The sequence below is a fragment of the Phalacrocorax carbo genome, chromosome 13 (assembly GCF_963921805.1).
Source record: "Phalacrocorax carbo chromosome 13, bPhaCar2.1, whole genome shotgun sequence".
NCBI classification, from domain to species: domain Eukaryota; kingdom Metazoa; phylum Chordata; class Aves; order Suliformes; family Phalacrocoracidae; genus Phalacrocorax; species Phalacrocorax carbo.
In genome coordinates, this window is record NC_087525.1 from 2,156,019 (window position 1) to 2,175,348 (window position 19,330).

At 41.9% G+C, this 19,330-nt stretch overlaps 1 protein-coding gene across 2 annotated transcripts in view; it reads left to right on the plus strand.

The window, feature by feature from the left end:
- The window catches only part of PRKG1 (protein kinase cGMP-dependent 1), a 532,210-nt gene that overhangs the window by 317,545 nt on the left and 195,335 nt on the right, over positions 1-19,330 (plus strand). For both annotated transcript variants that reach the window (XM_064464568.1, XM_064464567.1), the window contains exon 4: positions 8,193-8,298. In XM_064464568.1, coding sequence (XP_064320638.1) covers positions 8,193-8,298 — 106 coding nt within the window. The remainder of the gene's footprint in view (positions 1-8,192; positions 8,299-19,330) is intronic.

The following is a 19,330-nucleotide window of genomic DNA, read 5'->3' on the forward strand; positions in this document are numbered from 1 at the left end:
AGAGCACCTCTTGCTTTAAACACTCGGGTGCAGTCATGAGGAAGTGTTGAGGATTTCCTTGCCTCCCCTCCTCAGGGCTGCTTCAGGCACTGCGATGGGATCTGGTGCCAAGGGCGAAAGTCTGGTAGAGCATGGCTCTTTTTTATTGAAAAATCATGCAAATCCAAATAAGAAATTAATTTTATTTGTGGCCGGAAAGTAACTCGAGTATAGAAGCAGTTGTTGCCTTCACACAGTAGTTACCCTCACTCCTCCACATGAACGCCCAGGAGCTTCTGCACAGTGGGGTTTTGTAACGCGTGTCATACAGACGTTTTTGATGACAAAATTCAAGTTAGTAAAGCTCGGGGAGGAAGACGGGGGAAAAAATGTGAAAGATTAAAGTAATGATGATTTACCTACTTCGGGTCACAGGAATACGCTGATAATTTCAGGCACTCACAAAAGTGCATTTCTGACCTCTGCTTTAAGGCCCATTACCAAATGGGCAGCCTGCAAAGAGGTGGATGGAGATGGTACAACCTCATCCTTTATCACGCACCTACACCACAGCACACAATTGCCACTCTACAGGCAAAAAAAAAAGAAAAAGCCATTTGTAGCCCAGCGCTGTGAGAAGGACCACGGCCGGCGTGTCCTGCTGACACCACACCCCAAAAACTCACTGCATGGTACGAAGCACTGCCACAATGCCGGCACTGGGCATAACGCCTTGCTAAGCACTGGACATCCAAGACCATCCTGTGCTCCATCGTTAGGACTAGTATTAGGCCTGCTGGAAGATTGTTGCCTTTTTTTTTTTTTTTCTTTCTTTCTTTCTTCCTTAATTCTCCTTAATTCCTGTCTGCTCTCTGCATACCAGGAAAAGCCATAGCTTGACCCAAGAATGCAAACACAATATTTTCTGCTCTTTTGTGGGTATGTTTTCATTTTTTATTACTAAGTATTTTTAACAAACTTTCCCAGTTTAGGAGCACATGGATATAATCTGTTCGGGGGGGGGAAAGTATATTTAAATGTTTATCTGTCTCTGCTTGAACGCTGCATCTTTCCTTGCCCAAACGTAAAATTACTCCTTTGCACGATATGAGGTAGCAAAATCCCCTGGGCAGTTATGGGAAAGGACCTACTGAGAAGACGGGTAGCATTGGAATGAAGTTGTCATTTTACCAATGCCATTGTTGTTAGAAACTTGAAACAGAAATATATGAGAATAGAGAAATTCATTCTTGCTCCAGCTGTTAAATACAACCCCTCTGCATAACTCCACGCTGTATCCCAAAATAGAGTCTGCTGGGGCCTCATTTGTGATTCATGGTGAGTCTGGTGGGGGAAAATAGTGCAATGTGCTCCTTCTGTTTAGTTAAATGTGCTTTTCATCATCATTTTATGATGATGAAACACAAGTAACTGGAAGTGACTGTGTTCTCCCCAACGGCAATTTGCACAATAATCCCTGCAAAATCAAATCCAGGTGGGAGGATGCTTAAATGTGAGTGGAAATTTTGCATATGGTTGCTGCCAGAAAGGCCCTAAGCACATGGAGATGCCACTGTTTCTTTGCCTGAGGCTTTCCTGGGCAGATAAACAGTTATTTGAATACAGTAGCCTAAAAGCAAAACCTATGTGATAAATTCTGGCTACAGTGCAAGGCAATAAAAAGTTTCAGGTCCGATAATGTCACCAGCAAGCGCTTGAGCTGAGGATGATTCACTTGGTGACCCTTGAAAAAACTTGGACAGGCTTCACTGAGCATGTAAAAACTTGGAAAGATGCTAAAGGATTGCAGGGCTGTATGACTACTGCATTTCATTTTGAAATAATGCACCTATCTGGGCACTCTTCTGGTGGTTGCGCTGATTTTAAGGATTTAAAGAGTCTTTTAATGTCTTACTGCTAAAGCTTTGCTGCACTAGCTGTGGTTAAAAGGACTCTTTGTGATTAACCGCCCTTTGCAGAAAAGCAACCCTGGATGGTTTTCCAATAAAGCTGTGCAAAATGATGTTTTATTTTCAAGTGCGTCTTAGCAGCTGCACCTGAAGGGCTTCCCCAGCTTTATTAACATACAATATATAATATTATATAATACATATAGTGTAAATAATACTTATCTTGTTCTTTTGTAAATAGTTTTTCACTTAAAACTTCGTAGTTTCCCCCTATTTCACTGCCTTTGCACGTGATACAGAGAAAAGGAGTAGCTTGGATCTGAGCCTGGAGTTCAGGATTTTCAGCTGCTGGGTCCACAAGAAGAAAAGAAGCAAAAGAACAAAAACTTTGTCCTTCAGCAGGCCGGGGACATGACAAGTATAAAAAATTAAGAGAGTTGAGCCCTGGAGAGGAGCAGTAAGGCATAGACCGTATTATTTAGTGCAGTAAATGGAGAAAATCTGAATTCTTTCTCTAATCTTTATGGAAATACGTATTCCACGCCTACTGATGCCAAAATAATACTGTGTGACTGATAGCGGTATATACAATAAGGACCAGATATATAACAATTGCAGTTTAAAACACGGTGCTGTGGTTTCAGAAGGAGACACATCAAAGCCAAAACGTTGCAAAATTCATAAGATTTTGCATAAGAGTGCAAAGCCAAGCAGGAGGAGGGTGACCTCCTGGCATTCCCCTCCTCGGCGCCGTGTCCTGTGCCTGTCTGCCATCCCCAGCATCCCTCTGGCTCTAACCCGGTGGTGCAAAGCACCGGGAAGGACCCACAGGGACTGTGGCTGTGCGTGGGCTGGCAGTAACATCCCATCGGGTGGTGGGAAGATCTCTGGGTTCAGCTCAACGCTGGCTGCAACCTAAAACTGCTTTAGTTTTCCTCTTTTACATCACTCTGAAACTGCGCTCCCTTGAACGGGGAGGAAACCCTCAGAGAGGGTCTGAGCTGTGGAGTCACTTCAGGGCAGGGATGGGGCCCCTGTGCTCGGCCCTGGGGAGGCCCCACCTCGAGTGCTGGGCTCAGGTTTGGGCCCCTCGGGACAAGAAGGGCCTTGAGGGGCTGGAGCGTGTCCAGAGAAGGGCAGTGGGGCTGGGGCAGGGTCTGGAGCACAAGTGTGCTGGGGGGCGGCTGAGGGGGCTGGGGGGGTTTAGCCTGGAGAAGGGGGGGCTGAGGGGAGACCACCTCGCTCTCTACAACTACCTGAGAGGAGGTTGTAGTTGAGGCAGGGGTCGGCCTCTTCTCCCAAGTCACTAGCGATAGAATGAGAGGAAACAATAGAATGAGAGGAAAAGGCTTCAAGCTGCACCAGGGGAGGTTTAGATTGGGTATTAGGAAAAATGTCTTTACTGCAAGAGTGGCCAGGCATTGGAATGGGCTGCCTGGAGACGTGGGGGAGTCACCATTGCTGGAGGTATTTAAAAGATATGTCAATGTGGCACCTCAGGGTATGGTTTAGGAGACATGGTATTGTTGTGTTGATGGTTGGACTTGATGACCCTAGAGGTCTTTTCCAACCTTAATGATTCAATGATTCTGTGATTCTAATCCATCAGGTTTGTGCTGTGTCATTAGGGATATGCACACGTGACTCTTTACAGCCAGAGAAAATACCTTTATCTTGCCTTGCTTTTATGTTCAGAGACCTCCCAGCACATGAGTGAGCCAGCAGAAGTAGCCCAAATTTTGGGCTGTGCTGGGGACTCTATATCCCTGGGGATGCATTTTCACCTGTTTAAATTGGGATATAGAGAAATGGAGGCTCAGAGGGGATCTCGTCCCCATGTACCAGTACTTAAGGGGCTGCTACAAAGGAGATGGAGACTCCCTTTTTACACGGAGTCCCATGGAGAGGACAAGGGGGATGGACACAAGTTGCCCTTGGGGAGATTCCGACTGGACACCAGAGGGAAATGTTTCACAGTGAGGACAGTCACCGTTGGAATAATCTCCCCAGGGAAGGGGTTGGCTCGGCCACGTTGGGCACCTTCAAGAGTCGTCTGGACAGGGTGCTGGGCCATCTTGTCTAGGCTGGGCTCTTCCCAGAAAGGTTGGACTAGATGATCCCTGAGGTCCCTCCCAGCCTGGGATTAGGTGATATTTTCATAGGTTGCCCAGGTAAATGAATAGGAATAAAACTTCTTGGAAAAGAAGTTTGAAATTGTTTATTGAATTTGTGTATTTGTTAAATCACTGATTTTGGTGTAACTTCATTCAACTTGTTATCAGAGATTACATCTTGACCACAGTGAACACTTCAAATTTAAACTTTAATGATAATATCTCCACCTCCGTCCAGTTTTGACCCATGAAATCCTGATTAATTTGCTTTGGCTTTCACTGCTCTTCCCTGTTAATCCAGGAGCATTTTGCTTTGGTTTCAGGCCTTGCACCAACTCACTTTCATCTGGAGTTTTGGATTCAGATATATCTGTTTCTCAAAGGAGATCTTGTCTGAAAGCATAAGAAGTTGTGCCTTTGCTAGGCTTAATTTAACCACTCAGCCTTTAACGATGTTTTTCTAATTATCTAGCACCTTTGTTAGGAGCTCGCACCGAATCCTGATTTTGATGGGATTGCTTATTTCTAACACGCAATTAAAACACTCTGCAAGGACTGAGGAATGTCCAGCATCCTCTGAGACCCTCACCTGGAGAGCTATGTCATATAATCAGTCATTTAGAGGTCCCAGTCCTGGGCATCCCCATTGTTATCTGTGCTTCACAGTGAAGAGGGAGTGTATACGACAGTATGGATTTTATAATATACCTTCCTTTGTGAGCATGCGTATTGTTTCCTTATAGTGTTTCTACTACTTCTGCATGCCAGCCAAGATCTTGGTGGCTTCTAGGATGATTAGTGATTGCATTATGTGCTGTTACAAAGATGGAACGAAACCCCAGCTGTTCATTTTATTATGAAAAAGTGTAGAAGAGGCAATAAACTTTAATTGTAGTATAACTCCAGTTTAGCGGCTTTGATTGCAGTATAATATTTTATATTACTGAGTAGACTTATGAAACTCCCATTACAGATGCATGTACACACATCTGTTTTCATAATGTTATTTATCGTATTCCTTTATGGTTATAGTTCTCGCAGCCAGAAAATAAGATATTCTCCTGAAATCTTGCTTCACAGAGGATTTTACCTCCAGCATCTAACACACACTCTTTGCAGAGGGACAGACAAGAAAATCTCTGCTTCACCTCTGTTTGTATCTGTTATGCCTCAGTTATTCGTGGCAGAATTGATTTTGTGGTATACATCCCATATACATATTTTTCATCTTGGGGCACTCATAAATGTATCTCTTTGAAGTTACTAATGTTGTCAAATCTTACAGAATTCATCCTGCTTCCTCAGTAACACCCTAACACATTTACAGAGGATTTTAAGCATAACAGGAGGTGATGCTCACACCTGATTATCAGGGTCTTACTGACATTTAAAGCTCTACTGTGATTAGCCATTATTAAAACATCTGTTTATCATTAGGCAGGATAAATGTGAATATAAAGTATGAGTAGTGATTATAATTAGCAGTGCAGAAGTGCGTTGTCTGCACTTAACTTTTCCTGAGCTGTATGGTCCTTGTTAGTACTGTTAGCCAGTACACAGCTGTATGGCTAATTGGGGGATATATGTTTTAAAAAAATACATTAAAAATGTATGATTCTATGAAATATAATTTATGACATTATAAATAATTGTGTGACATTATAAATACGTGTGTATATGTAATTTTATATTATATTCTCATATATAAATATAGACGGATGTATATATAACTTGGGTTGCTAGGGGGTACCTTCAAGGGAACGTGACTCGTTCTAGGCTCGCTGAGCAAGCCTCTCGTCCTGTGCTCCCACAAAGATTGCCAGCTGCAGAGATTTGTTTTAGCAAAACAATTTCTAGCAGCTGTAAATGGATCTTCATTCTGCTCGAGAGGTGCTAAATGACATTTGCCATTTACCTAAGTGCATTAAGAGCGAGAGCTTACCTAGCACGGGCCACACAAGGATTCTTTCTTGTCTTTGGGGAATCAAATACGATGTATCATAAAGCATCTGTGGATCAGAGAAGAATGAGTGTTTGCCGCTTGCCTGGCTCCGTGGTACCCATGTGGACCTCAGAGATAGGTGGTATCTTTGCAGCTGTATCTGAACTCCTTGCAGGAAGGAAAATCCACAGAGTACCTTCATCATTCACTTCGTATGTGAAAAATGAGAGTTAGCTGATTGCATCAGTCACTGATTTAAGGCATAATAACATATAGACTATGAATGCCTCTGATGGGCCACCGCTCATCTCGTGGTGTCAGCTTAACACTCATGCTTTTGCTAAGAAGACCGCACTAAACGAATACATGTGAAGACTTGAATTTTACTCTAAAAAATGACTGTACTTGGAAAAAATATTTCTGATGAACAAATAAGATGTGTTCTTGGTACATGTTCACGATAGGGCACTGGGATGCTGTTGGATATTTTAGTCGAAACAGAAAAGATGTATAAACCCTTCATTTCATTCATTATTTTCACAATCACTATATCTTTTTTTAAAAAATATTCCATTATCGGTGTTTTTGCCAGTCACGACCAAGCAAGTCACCTTTTTGCTGTCTGTGATAATCATACACTTCCCTGAATAACAACCATCCTGGAATCACCAGGCTGGCTGAAATCCCCTACATTTTTTCATTTCTGATAGAAATCACTATTTTACAAGATTATCTTTTCCTGCACTCACTGAATTTACAGGGATTTTACTGAGCTTTTAGTGATTTTATATCAACCCTCAGCAGCAGCAGCCAGTACAGCAGGAGACCATCCTTTTCAGTGTGTCCCCACAACACCCCCTGTTGAATAATATTAATTATTTCCCCTGGGATAGAGCTCATCTAAAAATCAATTAAAGCTCCTATTTTGCAGAAGACAGTAAAAAAACAGAAAAATAGAGATCCCATTCATATTAGTTGTCTCTTCCACTCTGAAGAAAGTGAAAGACTAATTTTTTTACAGAAGTCTCTCATACTAAAGTTATAGGTCATTCTTTCCCATCAGTTTGATTATAAAACTAAAAATCCTTCTCAAAAAGGAGTTTATGTCCTGAAAATGAGAAGAGGCTTTAAACGATGTGATGCAATCACTTAGTTCTGCAATGCAGTTTGAGAAGAAAAATTGGAATTTGCATGTGGAAAGTTTTACATCCTGCAAATGCAATTAAGGACAAAAATACATTAACCAGGGTGTTCGTGAACTAAAGGACCAGCAAATAAAAGCAAAGTAATTTCTCGGATTTTCATTCGTGAGAGTATTTGTAAATATTTTGTTGAAAGTCATTTTGCTCATTTCTGCTTCCTGCAGTGAAATGGGATATGGGGATGAAATTTGTTGCAATTCCTCTCTGAAAAAAGATTAATACAAGTGCAGAGTAGTTTTCTTTAATTGAACTGTTTCTCAAGGAGAAACTCTATTACAAACAGAATGTATGCAAGCAGTGCAAATATCTAACCACATCTGAGGTGAAAATCTGGACCATTTGGGGTTCTGTGCATCCAATCCACATGATCCTGTTTTCTTTGAGCATCTGTACTTTATGCAATGGTAATCTGTTATGCTTGTTTTACAACAGGACTTTGCTTCATGAAGTATGCGATGTAGCACATCATATGTAACATTGAAGTCTTGGAATTTATCAGAGACCTGAAAACTAAAGTCAGAGAAAAATGGCTCAAAACCTCCAGAATCAGGAGGTGCTCAATTATTAGGATATGACAGGACTTGGTTCTGGAAAATCTCTCAAGGTCAATGAGAAATTCGTCATCTGCTTTGGGAGTTGGATGAAACCTCAGTGAATTTTGCTGTCTCAGAGACAGGATAATGCGCTAAAAATTTCCCCAAATCACTCGGTGTCATAGGCAATGATATGTCTCGTGTTACGATGAACTGACCCCCTATTTCTTGCTTGCTTTCAGCCTGCATTGATTTCTTCTCATGTCACAGTTCCTTTCAGGAGATCTTTCCAAAAGCCCATGCACTACAGCTAAAATTTCAGACATTTGGGACCGTTTCAGTGCATGCATAGCCCATTGTCCAGTGGATGCGTTTTATGTTATTGTTTTGAAGTGTGTACCCATTTCCATGCTTTCTCATGAATGAATTTGTTTTCCCGTGCAGTTCACAACAGGTTTTGCAAATTCTGACATTTTGCTAATTACATTTTCCCCTTGTCTTGTTTTTTCCAGCTCTCGTAAATGTGAAACTTTGGGCTATTGATCGGCAATGTTTTCAAACAATAATGATGAGGACAGGCCTCATCAAGCATACTGAGTATATGGAATTTTTAAAAAGGTATGACACTTGTTTACTTTATCAAAAAATACAGTGAATCTGCCGTCCTCATCTTTTGATATTTTTTTTTTTTGTGAGTCCAGTATTTGATCTGTTTCCTTCTCATCTCTTTTTTTTTTTCCCCGATTTGCTGTTTAACCATCTGTAAGCCATATCCTCCAGCCCCAGGAGGAGTCTTGCCACGGTTTAGTTTCATTCCTGTTGGGAGTTATTCACTGGCAAAGAGTCATGCAGCCAAGGTGCTTGATGAGATCTTGCTATGCAAGAGAAAAAGCTTTAATATGAGTCATTTGAAGCGTACCTTATTAAAGAAAATATCCATCAGAAAGAAAAACACCCTTGCTAGGGAAAAATCTGTTTCTTAAACTATTGTAGAAGCAAATCCATTCAAAGTGTGTTCTTGTGCTTCTAGAGGTAAATTGCAACTTTATAGAGACGGAAAAGATGTAGGTTGCAGTAAAATATGGGTTAAAAAGTAACAATAAAGACCTAAAGCCAAGTCTTTCACTCCTTAAATTTGACTCTCTCAAACTTTTCTTTGGTTCATGCTGCCATCTCAAACTAGAACCAATCCTTGCCGAAGCAAAGCCTACTATCCCAGTAATTCAGCTGTGCCACAGCAGTGAAAATGGGCTATGTTTCATGTCAGCAAAATAATCCCAAATAGAAGCATAATGTCACCGAATCCTAGAGAAAAAAAATCCCCCAAGTCAATGTGACGCTGTAAGTAATCCCATCATTACAAAGGCTTTGCTATACCAGGCTTGTCCCAGATCAAAAATTTCCCTGCTGCATCGTTCCCCCCTGAACCGACAACCCCTCGCTGTGCAGAAGCGCTGCGAGGGGTAAAGTTATGCCCGAGAAATGATTTCTTTTCACGGTGGATGGGGGTGTGCACTAAATCCCTCCGATTTGGGCACCTTTTCCCCACCTCTCTCCAGGGGGAAGCTGTGCTTGATTTCTTTCTTTTTTATTTTGGATTCAGCTAGTTTTTAATATAGGAAAATGTTTGAGAAATGATTGCTGCATTTCCAGAAGCTGCTTCTTTTTGTCAAGAAGAGGTTTTCAGGAAAATGCATTGTTGTAGGATCTAGATCTTAGAGTTTGCAAACTAGTGACCTGAGTAATTATACACCCCCTTAAAAAGGATGTTTTGGATGAGAAATTAATCTCATGCAGCCATATCAGATGACAGGTAACAGGTCTGCCTAATGTGAACCTGCTAAATATTACCATGCCATGTCATATACTTGATTTAGTTCTGTTTCTGATAAGCTTTTTTATGTGATTTCAAACTTCAGGTTGTTAAAATTAAAAAAAAAAAAACAGGCACAGTGCATTCACTTGGGCATCCAGGAGTGTAAACTTGAGGGGTGGCCTGTGTTCATTGAACTTTAAATTAGTTTTTCTCCAATTAGGAAAAAGGAACTTCAATAATATTAATAATAATAATAATATTAATAATAATGATTATGATGATGACAATAATAATAATAATAATGACAATAATGACAATAACAATAATAATAATTCTTAATAGTTCATAGGTATTGTATATAATAATATGACATATATGTACCATAATATATAAATATATATATATTAATATATAAATAAACTAACTACATCTCTGGGAGGATATTGTCGGGGAGTCACAAAATCGGGCTGTCCCACAAGGTGACCACAGTCTGGTCGTCTGCAGGCAAGGCTTTAGTGGTGAGGCAGGGCAAGTAGGGCCAGGAAGGTTGTCCCGTGGGACCGACACCCTGCGCACGAGTGCGGCCCTACCGCCGCTCAGCCAGGACCATGGGTGAGGACTAACTCGAAGTTCAGGCACCATTAGCTGCTTAGATATGGCAGCAAAGAACTGCCCAACCCACTGCGCTGGCTCTTGGCTGGGCTGACATCCTGCCTCCTGGCCTCTCCTTGTGGCCAGGAGTTTCACCTGTGGTTATTTTCAGTCATGAGTAGAAATAATAATCAAGTACAGAAACGCAAATAATTGGCCGCTCAGCGTGGCCTGTCACAAGGACAAGATGTTTCCCTAGAAAGGACCAGGAGTTCCATGGAGACATTCTGCGGCTCAGACACGGCACGAAACTGTAGTCATCAAAGTCTAGCTTTTTTCCAGGTGACTCAGTTTATGGTTATTAGCAGACAACCTTGGGAGAGTCAACAAAACCTGTTGCCATACTGAAAGTGTTTAAAAAATCATAAATTCCAGTGCTAACAAGTGTTGGCCTTCCTGTGTGCTGGTGAATAAAACCAAAAAAATGAATATAAGATCAGTTCTGGGGTTAGAGCCTCTGGCTCTCTTTCAAAGCAGAAACTATGCACACGTTAAGCTCTTAAGCTTCATGCTTTAATAGAGATTTTCTAGAAGGCTGTCAAGATTAATTTGGATGCAGGTTCCACAGAGCCTGCCCAGCTTTCATTTTAAAGCAGAAGAAACTGAGAAGCGTTTTCCCACACTGCGCCTGAGCTTCTTGGACACAGCCTGTTACAGTGTGTCAAGCCACCTATTAATGCTCGTTAGAAAGGCCTAAAATAAAATATTGTTTTCTTTAAATCTTACAGTTTGATGTTAGGGGAAGATTTCTTCCTAAGCAACAACTGTAGCGTGGGGCACGTAGCTGTAGGAAGGTCATTACAAAATGGTATCTACCCATCATATCTTCCATTTGGGTTCTCTGCATTAATTTCAAGCTCAACTTAAAGTCCACTTATTACATTAAATGCTCATTTTTTAAAGATGCTTTCCTTCTAAAGAAGTGTCGATTGACCTTATTCTTTGTTCTTTTTTATCTTTCCTATATTAATAAGTGAATTAAAATGCTCCTTTTAAGAAATCTAATGGAATAGAAACAAAGGTTTAAGCGGTACCTGTTCACAGAGAAGCCAGTGGGGTTGGGCAGCATTATTTTCTGCTGACCTTGGTCTAAAAAAGTTGCCCTTTCTCTCCTTGTCACTAGTCACAATGGTCATTGTCGCCAATAACGTATTTTCACCTATGAACAAAATACAATAGAAATTAAGCTTTTGGGGGTGAAATAAGGCTATTCATGTATTGTCATTTATCTTGCTGAAAATAAGTGCAGCCTGAGCACTGGTATTGCTGGGGCTCCTTGTAGTCATTGTACGAAATATTACCCCACAACCAGCATTGTGGTTTTGCTGTGTTTTTCTACAGAAGGAACATATTGATGACACGGGTCAGCTACTGTTTTCTGAGTTTCACCCTTTTGTGTCCTGCGTATGTATAGTCCAGTCCTTTCTTCTGAATGCCCTAAGAAAATCATAAAAAGTACGTTTCCTCATTAAGAAATCCAGGTCTGCCTTCCTGTTGGGTCCTGGGCCAGAAGGCTGGCTCCTGGTTTGCTCCAAGGAGTAGCAGGACATAGTTTTCACGAGCTTATAAGACTTGAGGTAACTTTTCTGACTTATATAAATCAACTGCAATATACTGCAGTAAGGAGCAAGTGAACATCCTCTTTTTCATAGCAGTTATGAGAACCGGTCTGTTTATCTCTTTCTCTGCTTGTAAAGTCAACAGATGATCCTTGAAGTGATCAAAACATGGCCTAACTCCCTAGCAGCGCCTGCCTCAAGTAAGGGATGGAAAATTCAGACTATTTTTTGATCCCTGTGTATATGCTAAATGACAAATCATAGCAATGATTCCCTTTGAAACACAAATTTTTGGTGGCTCATTATGGGGCTACATCAGTGCTAGATCAAGCTAGTTCGTAGAGCAGCTAACAGCAAAAAGTTAAAATAGAATATTGTGCCGTAGACTTAGTTACTCCTTATGGTATAGAGTTTTCTGCTGAACTTTTCTTTACTTTTTACCCAACTTAATGCTTTCTGTACAGGATTGAGCAAGCATCTTATACAACAAGCAAGAGCAAGCATCATTCGGCAGTGGAGGTTACAGCTATGCTAAAATCAACTGTACGTCTCACTGCAGTGATGTTCATTGTTATAATTTCCTTCTCAAGCCTGTACTAAAAATAATTCCGTTTAAGCGAGATCAGAGTATTTCAGAGTAAGGAAACAGCTATTTATAAAACAAATGTGTCCAGGAAATAAAAGATGGGAAAAGGCTTATGCTGTGGCAAGTGTATTAATTTCCTGCTAAATCATAAAAATTTTAAGGAGGGTTACAAATATCCGCTCTTCAAAAAGACCAAAATGCTTGGAAGAGTAAATATTGTATTTTTTTACAAAAAAAAAAACTTCCTAAATGTTCCACAGAAAGAGGCCTCATGTTCTGTTCTGCTGTGTAAACTCTGATTCATCTAAGACCCTGGAACAGATCAGAACAACTGATGAATACTCTGTGTTGCCTCAAGGCAGGATCTAGCTTTAGAAGTGAACATTAAAGGAAGTTCACACATACATACACAGTCTTGAAACTTATAAATAAAAAATTCAGTAGTGCTAATAGAAAGAAAATTAAAGTATCTTGTTAGCCCAAACTTTAAAAGTAATGTCAAAAAAATTCATCTGGCTGAATTAAAATGCCCACTCTTCAGCCTCTACCATTTTATCGTAGTGCTCTGGCTTGATCTTGAGTCTTGGTGACAGTTTTATCCAACTCCAGATTGGCTGAAGTGGGAAGTTGTGATCTGGGGAGGCATGGCAGAACTGAGCTGGTTGCGTCTAAGAAATGGGAGTTTACGCGCCCATGGCTTATCTGCAGGAGGCATTAGGCTGGTAAGGTTTTATGTGTGTAGCCATGTATTTAATTGAGGCAACATGTACTGAAATTGGCCAATGTGAGTAGCATGATGATTTCAGAGTGAAGGTTTTGCATTTCATGCGGGTTGTTTGTCAGTGAGAGGAAAGCAAGTACAAAAATGTGTGAAGCTTTATTAAATGACTGTGTCTTTGAAAGATTGCCTGTGGTTTTGCATGAAATGTTTCCTGAAGTGCATCTTAGGGTGAAATTATACTGGATAGAAGTGGGAGAGAAATTAAGACAGTGAGGCAAAGAGAAGAGAGACTTCGGAAAAAGAGAGTTGGAGATCGATGGTGAGTTGGTGAAGTATGTATTTTATGATTGTTTCAGCTGACTAAATGTGCAAAACAGGTTTTGGCTTAAAGAATACAGCTTTTGTGGAGCACTGGGGCATAGACAAAGTGAACAGAGGGGATGGCAGAGAAAGAGGAAAAGGCAAAATATTTCTGTAAGGCAAATAAGTGCATCTATTCTTAAAGCAAAGCTAAATATAAGAACAGATGTATTGGTTCAAACCAGGAGCCCACCTAGAGCTGTGTCCTATTCAACTCAAGATGTTGCTCAAGGCCAGAATGGAGAGGACCATCTGCAGTCCAAGACTTTGAAGGCCAAAAGCATTGTCTTCAAGGGTTTTCACAACCACAAGATCTGGCCATCACCCACCTTCAGGATGTCCAAATTTTCAAAGACAGTCCAAGGGGGAACAAGCTGGACTGTTACGTCATCACCAGGTTCCGTCTGACCTCAGATGCAACCAAACATTCTGTCAAGACACCCCACTTTTACTTTCACTGTTGCTGTCCAGGCTGACAAACGAAATCAAGCATGTGATCCATGAACTGTGCTATTGATACGGTGACAAGAAAGCTTATGTCCAGATTATGATCTGCTGGATGGAGCCAGGAAGGCTGGAAGATCCAAATAGCATCTCCTAAGAGCTGAAGATGGGATGACAAAACTTGAGAATCATATCACCTTCCTCTACCGTGCCCCATAATAAGAAGCGCAGGAAAGAGTAAAGCCAGGGAGAGGCAATATGTACATAATTTGACTGCTGTGCAGCTGAGCTGGATGTCTGACTCCTGTCTGAGGAAAGCTCTGAATTGTTTCTTTCTTCTGAAGCTTTCACACATGATATTTTTCAGCCCTCTCTTTCTGGTTAGCATAGCTCAAGAGAGGCAGATCGTATGCCACCCACAGTTTTACTCCAGTCTGCAGAACTGTCCTTTGTCTCTGAAGGAGCACTGTTCCTTCTCTCGCCTCACACTGCATGAGCCCCCTGGGTCTGCTAAGAGCGGGATATCTGAATGACTGATCTGCATTAGAGCACGTCTGTTACATGGCAATTTTAGCTGGAAAGTATAAGTGGACAAAGTCTTTCCACATCACAAGAAGGGCCATCTTTGAAGCGGGTACCTGGAAACAATGGGGACTTTTTCAGAGCAGACGTCCACCTAATTCACTTGTGGCTGAGGTCTACAGCCACCTTGATCCACAGTAAGGGTTAAAATGATCATTTTTTCATAACTGTGAGCAAAAGGATAGGCAAGACAGACTATTAAGCAGGCAGAAAATCAACTCAACTTTTAGCACAATTAGTGAAGGAAGGTTTAATGGTGTTATAGGAGTCCTCACTGATCCTCAAAATGAACATCGAATTCGTACTTGTATGAAACAAATAATAAAAAAAAATTCTTTATACTGTCCCTTTCAAGTGTTTTGGTGGTTTTGGTTCTTTGTTTGTTTTTGTTTGTTTGTTTGTTTTTTTGGGTAAGAGGAGATGGAAGTACAGCTCAGCCCTTGACTCTCTGAAGGTCATGTTAAATTCACCATGACGGCCATGAGGACCTACACTGGATATACCTGGAGCTTTAGTGGGGAAGGCTAAGATAGCTTGAGAGAGTTTGCAAGACCGAAACTTCAGGTTTTTTGCACGTTAGTTAGATAAATCATGCGTTATAGCCAGCACTGAGGAGAACCAACACTTTAGAAAGCCATGCATACCACTACTAGTTTTGTGTTTCTCGGCTTGGATTTCTCATTGCTAAGAACAAATTGGAGTGCACAGAGTGACACATCGCAGGCTGTAATTCATGCAAACTGCCACAAATCTGTGCATGTGTTAACAGGGTGCACCTAATGGGCTGCCAAGGATCGCCGAGCCCCCCTGGGTAAGAGCAAGAGGGAGCAACCGTGGGTTGGAGCTGGGCAGTCGGCTGACACGGACACCACAGGGAAGAGCATGAATGAGTTACTGCAATGGAAGAGGGTGGCAGCAGCCTCGGGGGTGCAAACCGGAGAGTAAATAAGATGTCAGGAAGCAAGCTAGGGGTGGCCTGAAGGTAGAAAGAAGGAAAGGGCTGTTGTATTTCCTTGGGCAGGCATGGGAAGGATTCAGGGATGGTTTTATGTGAGAAGCTGTGTGTAAAGCTGCAGATAGTGCAGATACGCAGTGTGCCCCCAGGAGCTCTCAGGAGGTCCTTGCGCCTGCCAGGTTTATGCATAAAGTACAAAGACAGCCTGCAATACAGGTTTGTGGTTTTTCAGGAGCCTTGTGTGGAAAAAAAAAGCCATGTTTCAGCTTTGGAAATTGCACCAAATCTTGTCTGTCTGGACAGTTCGTTTTTTTACTGAATTTCTTTAAATTCAACTTGTGCTGGGGACACTTGAGGATATTTCAAAGGAAGTTTGTGTTTGCAGGCAGCTGAGCGTGAGGAGGTGGTTTCACTGTGCCACAGTGCACAGACAGGCACTGAAGCAGAACTGAAATGATGTGCCATGGCATCAAACTGTCAATTTGCTTTTGCCCTTTAACAAGAAAAATAGTTTTTCTCATCTTTCTGTGGAGAAAAGGCCAGATTAAGATTTTTTAGAATAGTTTTTGTAATTAATTATTTTAGTAGACACAATCTAGCCTCCATAATGCCTTGTGAATGCTATTAATGCATATGAAGGGACTGGGGCAGATAGTTTTTATGTAATAGAAGTTTAATATCAACCAAGTATGTTTTAATCTAAAGAAAATATTTATTGGAGGCAATGCACTACAAGGAAAATGGAGGAGAAGTGAAGAGAAGGTGCAAATCTCATGTTCCTGTTGATTCAGAGCACGAGGAAGGGGGAGGAATAATTCCTTTTGTTGTTTTTTTTTATGTGGGAGCATTTCAATCAAGGCAGGTGCAATAATGCAATTAAGTGCATTAAGGGGATTGAAGAGAGCAGTCCCCGGACCGCTCTGAAGATAGTATTGGTCTTGGTGTCTGGTGTATTTGAAATGTGGATTAATACAAATGGGAATAAGTCTGTATCTCATTTTAATGTCATTGAATCTTAGACTCATAGATTGGTTTGGGTTGGAAGGGACCTTCAGAGCCCATCTAGCCCAACACCCCTGAGCGAGCAGGGACATCTTCAGCTAGATCAGGTTGCTCATTGCCCTGTCCAACCAGGCCTTGAATGTTTGCAGGAATGGGACATCGACCGCCTCTCTGGGCGACCTGGGCCAGTGGTTCTCCACCCTCATCATAGAACATTTTTTCCTTATATCCAGTGTAAAGCTACCCTCTTGCACAGGCTATTCCTTTGCACCACAGTGAGTGTCCATGGGGTGTGCTGTGATTTCCATTTTGCTGCTTACTGCTGCAGATCTGCAATTTGGCAGTAAATAATTTACCCAAGAGAGGTGACAGACAGTGACGTTTCTCCCAACATCCATCCATGGGGCAATTTAGGGCTTTGCAGAAATCATGAATTGATACATCTAGTGGGAAACAGCCAGTTTCAGGGGCCAGGGGGTGCAGAAATGGAAACCGTGGGCTGTGTGATAGGCCACAGGTGCTAGTGGTAATAAGACATCTGTGGGCAGTGAGGATTTTGAAGCATTTGACTTTGCCCATTTTTTTTCAACCATCTCGGAGTTTTCTCAGTGAGGTAAAATTTAATTTGCTAGTAGGGTTGCTGTGCTACGTGACACGACGTCTTTACATTCTAGAGAAAACAGCCATGTCCTTTTTACCCCCATAGTGACTCAATCACTAAGGAAAAACACTTTCAAAGGTGCACTCATGATCTCAATAGACACAAGATCTTACTTTGGTTTAAATCTCTGCTACCTTCTTTTAGACTCTTCTAATGTAGTGGTTGCAAGTTGACGTCATCCAGGTAAAATCTCTTCTGCAGGCCCGTGCCTTTTGGGCTCTTCAAGCTTATTTGCATAGAAAGAAAAGGGAAAGACAATTCCTTCATCACTAAATGTTAAAAGGTAATAGTGATGAAGCTTTGTAACCTTCCATAGAAAGAAGGAAGGAAAGATCAGGGATAAAGATTCACTCTTGCAGGTGTAAAAAGCAACACAAAAAACCCGAGTTCAGCTGAGTCCATCAAACCTGCCATCGAAGTTGGAAGAGGGAATTTTTTTTTTAAATGAGCAGAAAAAAACATGAAGCAATAGAAAACTAAACAGTTTCCATTTTTCAGATCAGTCAGAATACCTGTATTTGTTATATGGCAAGCCTCACAAAGGAAGACCAATGGAGTGTCTCATTCATTAGTTTGAGAAAAAAATATAATTCAGAACACTATCCAACAGCAGCTCCAAATGGTTTTATTGGAGTATTCCCAGACATAAATGCAAGGATTGGGCTGCGCTTCTCTTTTGCAAAGCTTGCTGAAGATAACCAGCCTAGGAGGCATGGGAAGCAAACTGGCAAGGGGGTTGGTGTCTGCGGGGAAGGGAAAGACGGCAAAAAACTGAAGTCAAGCCAGAATAAGACCACGATTATCAATAAATTAATACGCTCTGTACAATCGGTTAAAGAAGAGATTTACTTGGTGATATCTTGTACTTCTTGCAGCTTAATATGAAAGCTAGAGCTCCAGGGACGCTTGCATTTCTGGAGTGGCGTAGCCCTGTGCTTCGATATAGCTGCTGATTAATCAAGAAGGCGAGATGGTGACAGAAATTAAATCTTGGACTTTTTCTTCTTGGACAGTTGCCTGTTAGCCTTTAAATTAATGGTGTTGATTTTTATTTTTAATTTTCAAATACTTTTTTTTTTTTTTTAGGGTGAATACTTTTTTATTTGTCATCAGTTATCGTTTATTCCCATGATGAGAATCATGTTTCACTTTTCAAGAGTATGATCTCGGGTACAGATCGATCAGCACAATGTAATTACTGGTAAACCAGGTGGTTTTCTACTGATACAAACAGGGCCAAGGTCTGGTCCTCTGTTGTTGCAGCGGTGCCTCAGAGCCATCAGGGGTGGTTACATCTGACATCCTGCCTGTTTGGAGAAAGAAAACCATAGCTGGTAATTTTGCATCAAGTCAAAACCAGTCCTGGCTCCCTAACTATTAGTTGCTGTCATGATTCGGAGCGCAGGTGGTTCCTGAGCTTGGGTGCAAAATGGGCTGAGAAATGACTTAGATGTTTGTGGTTTCTGCAGCAGCGAAGAACGCAAACCCTTCACAGCTCGGTGTAGAGCATTAGGCGTAACAGGAGATTCATTAAGGTGTGGGCTGGTTTTGGCTGGGAAGGGGTTAATTCTCCTCACCGTGGGGGGGCAGCTGCTGTTCCAGCTTCCCGCGCTCTGGGAGGGGCGGGGCCACGGCGGGGGCGGCTGACCCCGACTGGCCAATGGGATGCTCACTCCGTACCACGTGACACCATGGCCAGTATATTAAGGAGGGGGGAGGTTGCGGCTCGGGAGCGGCGTGGCGCCGGGTCGGCGGGCGGCGAGCGGCTGTGGCGCGTGCGGTTTGTTTCGGCGGTTCGTTCCCCTCCCCCCCCCCCCCCGGGTTTCGCGCCTCTCGTTATTTTCCTTTCTATTGCATTTTGTTGTTGTTTTATTTAAATTACTAAACCGTTCTTATCCCAGCCCACGAGCGTTACCCTTCTGATTCTCTCCCCCGTCCCGCCGGTGGGGGAGTGAGCGCGCGGCTGTGTGGGGCTGGGCTGCCGCTGAACCGCGACAAGGTGCTAGGGTTTGTTTGAAGTAATTAATCCTTACCGAATTAACATTTTGAATTGTAACATTATGTGGATGTTTGTGGCTGTATGTACCAAGAAGGTTGGCTTCCATCGCTTGCTAAAAGGTAGTGAGGAGTAGACTGATTAAGATTTGGGGTCTATACTGCAAATATTAAAATAGATTAAATTATTGGGTATTAAGGTTATTTTATTCCGATCACATTATAGTGTGACTCTGGAAAGTGCCTAGCTGTGGCAGAATAGAGCTGAACAGTGGTGCTTGTTGTTAAAGCATTAAAGATGGATGAATTGTGATGAAT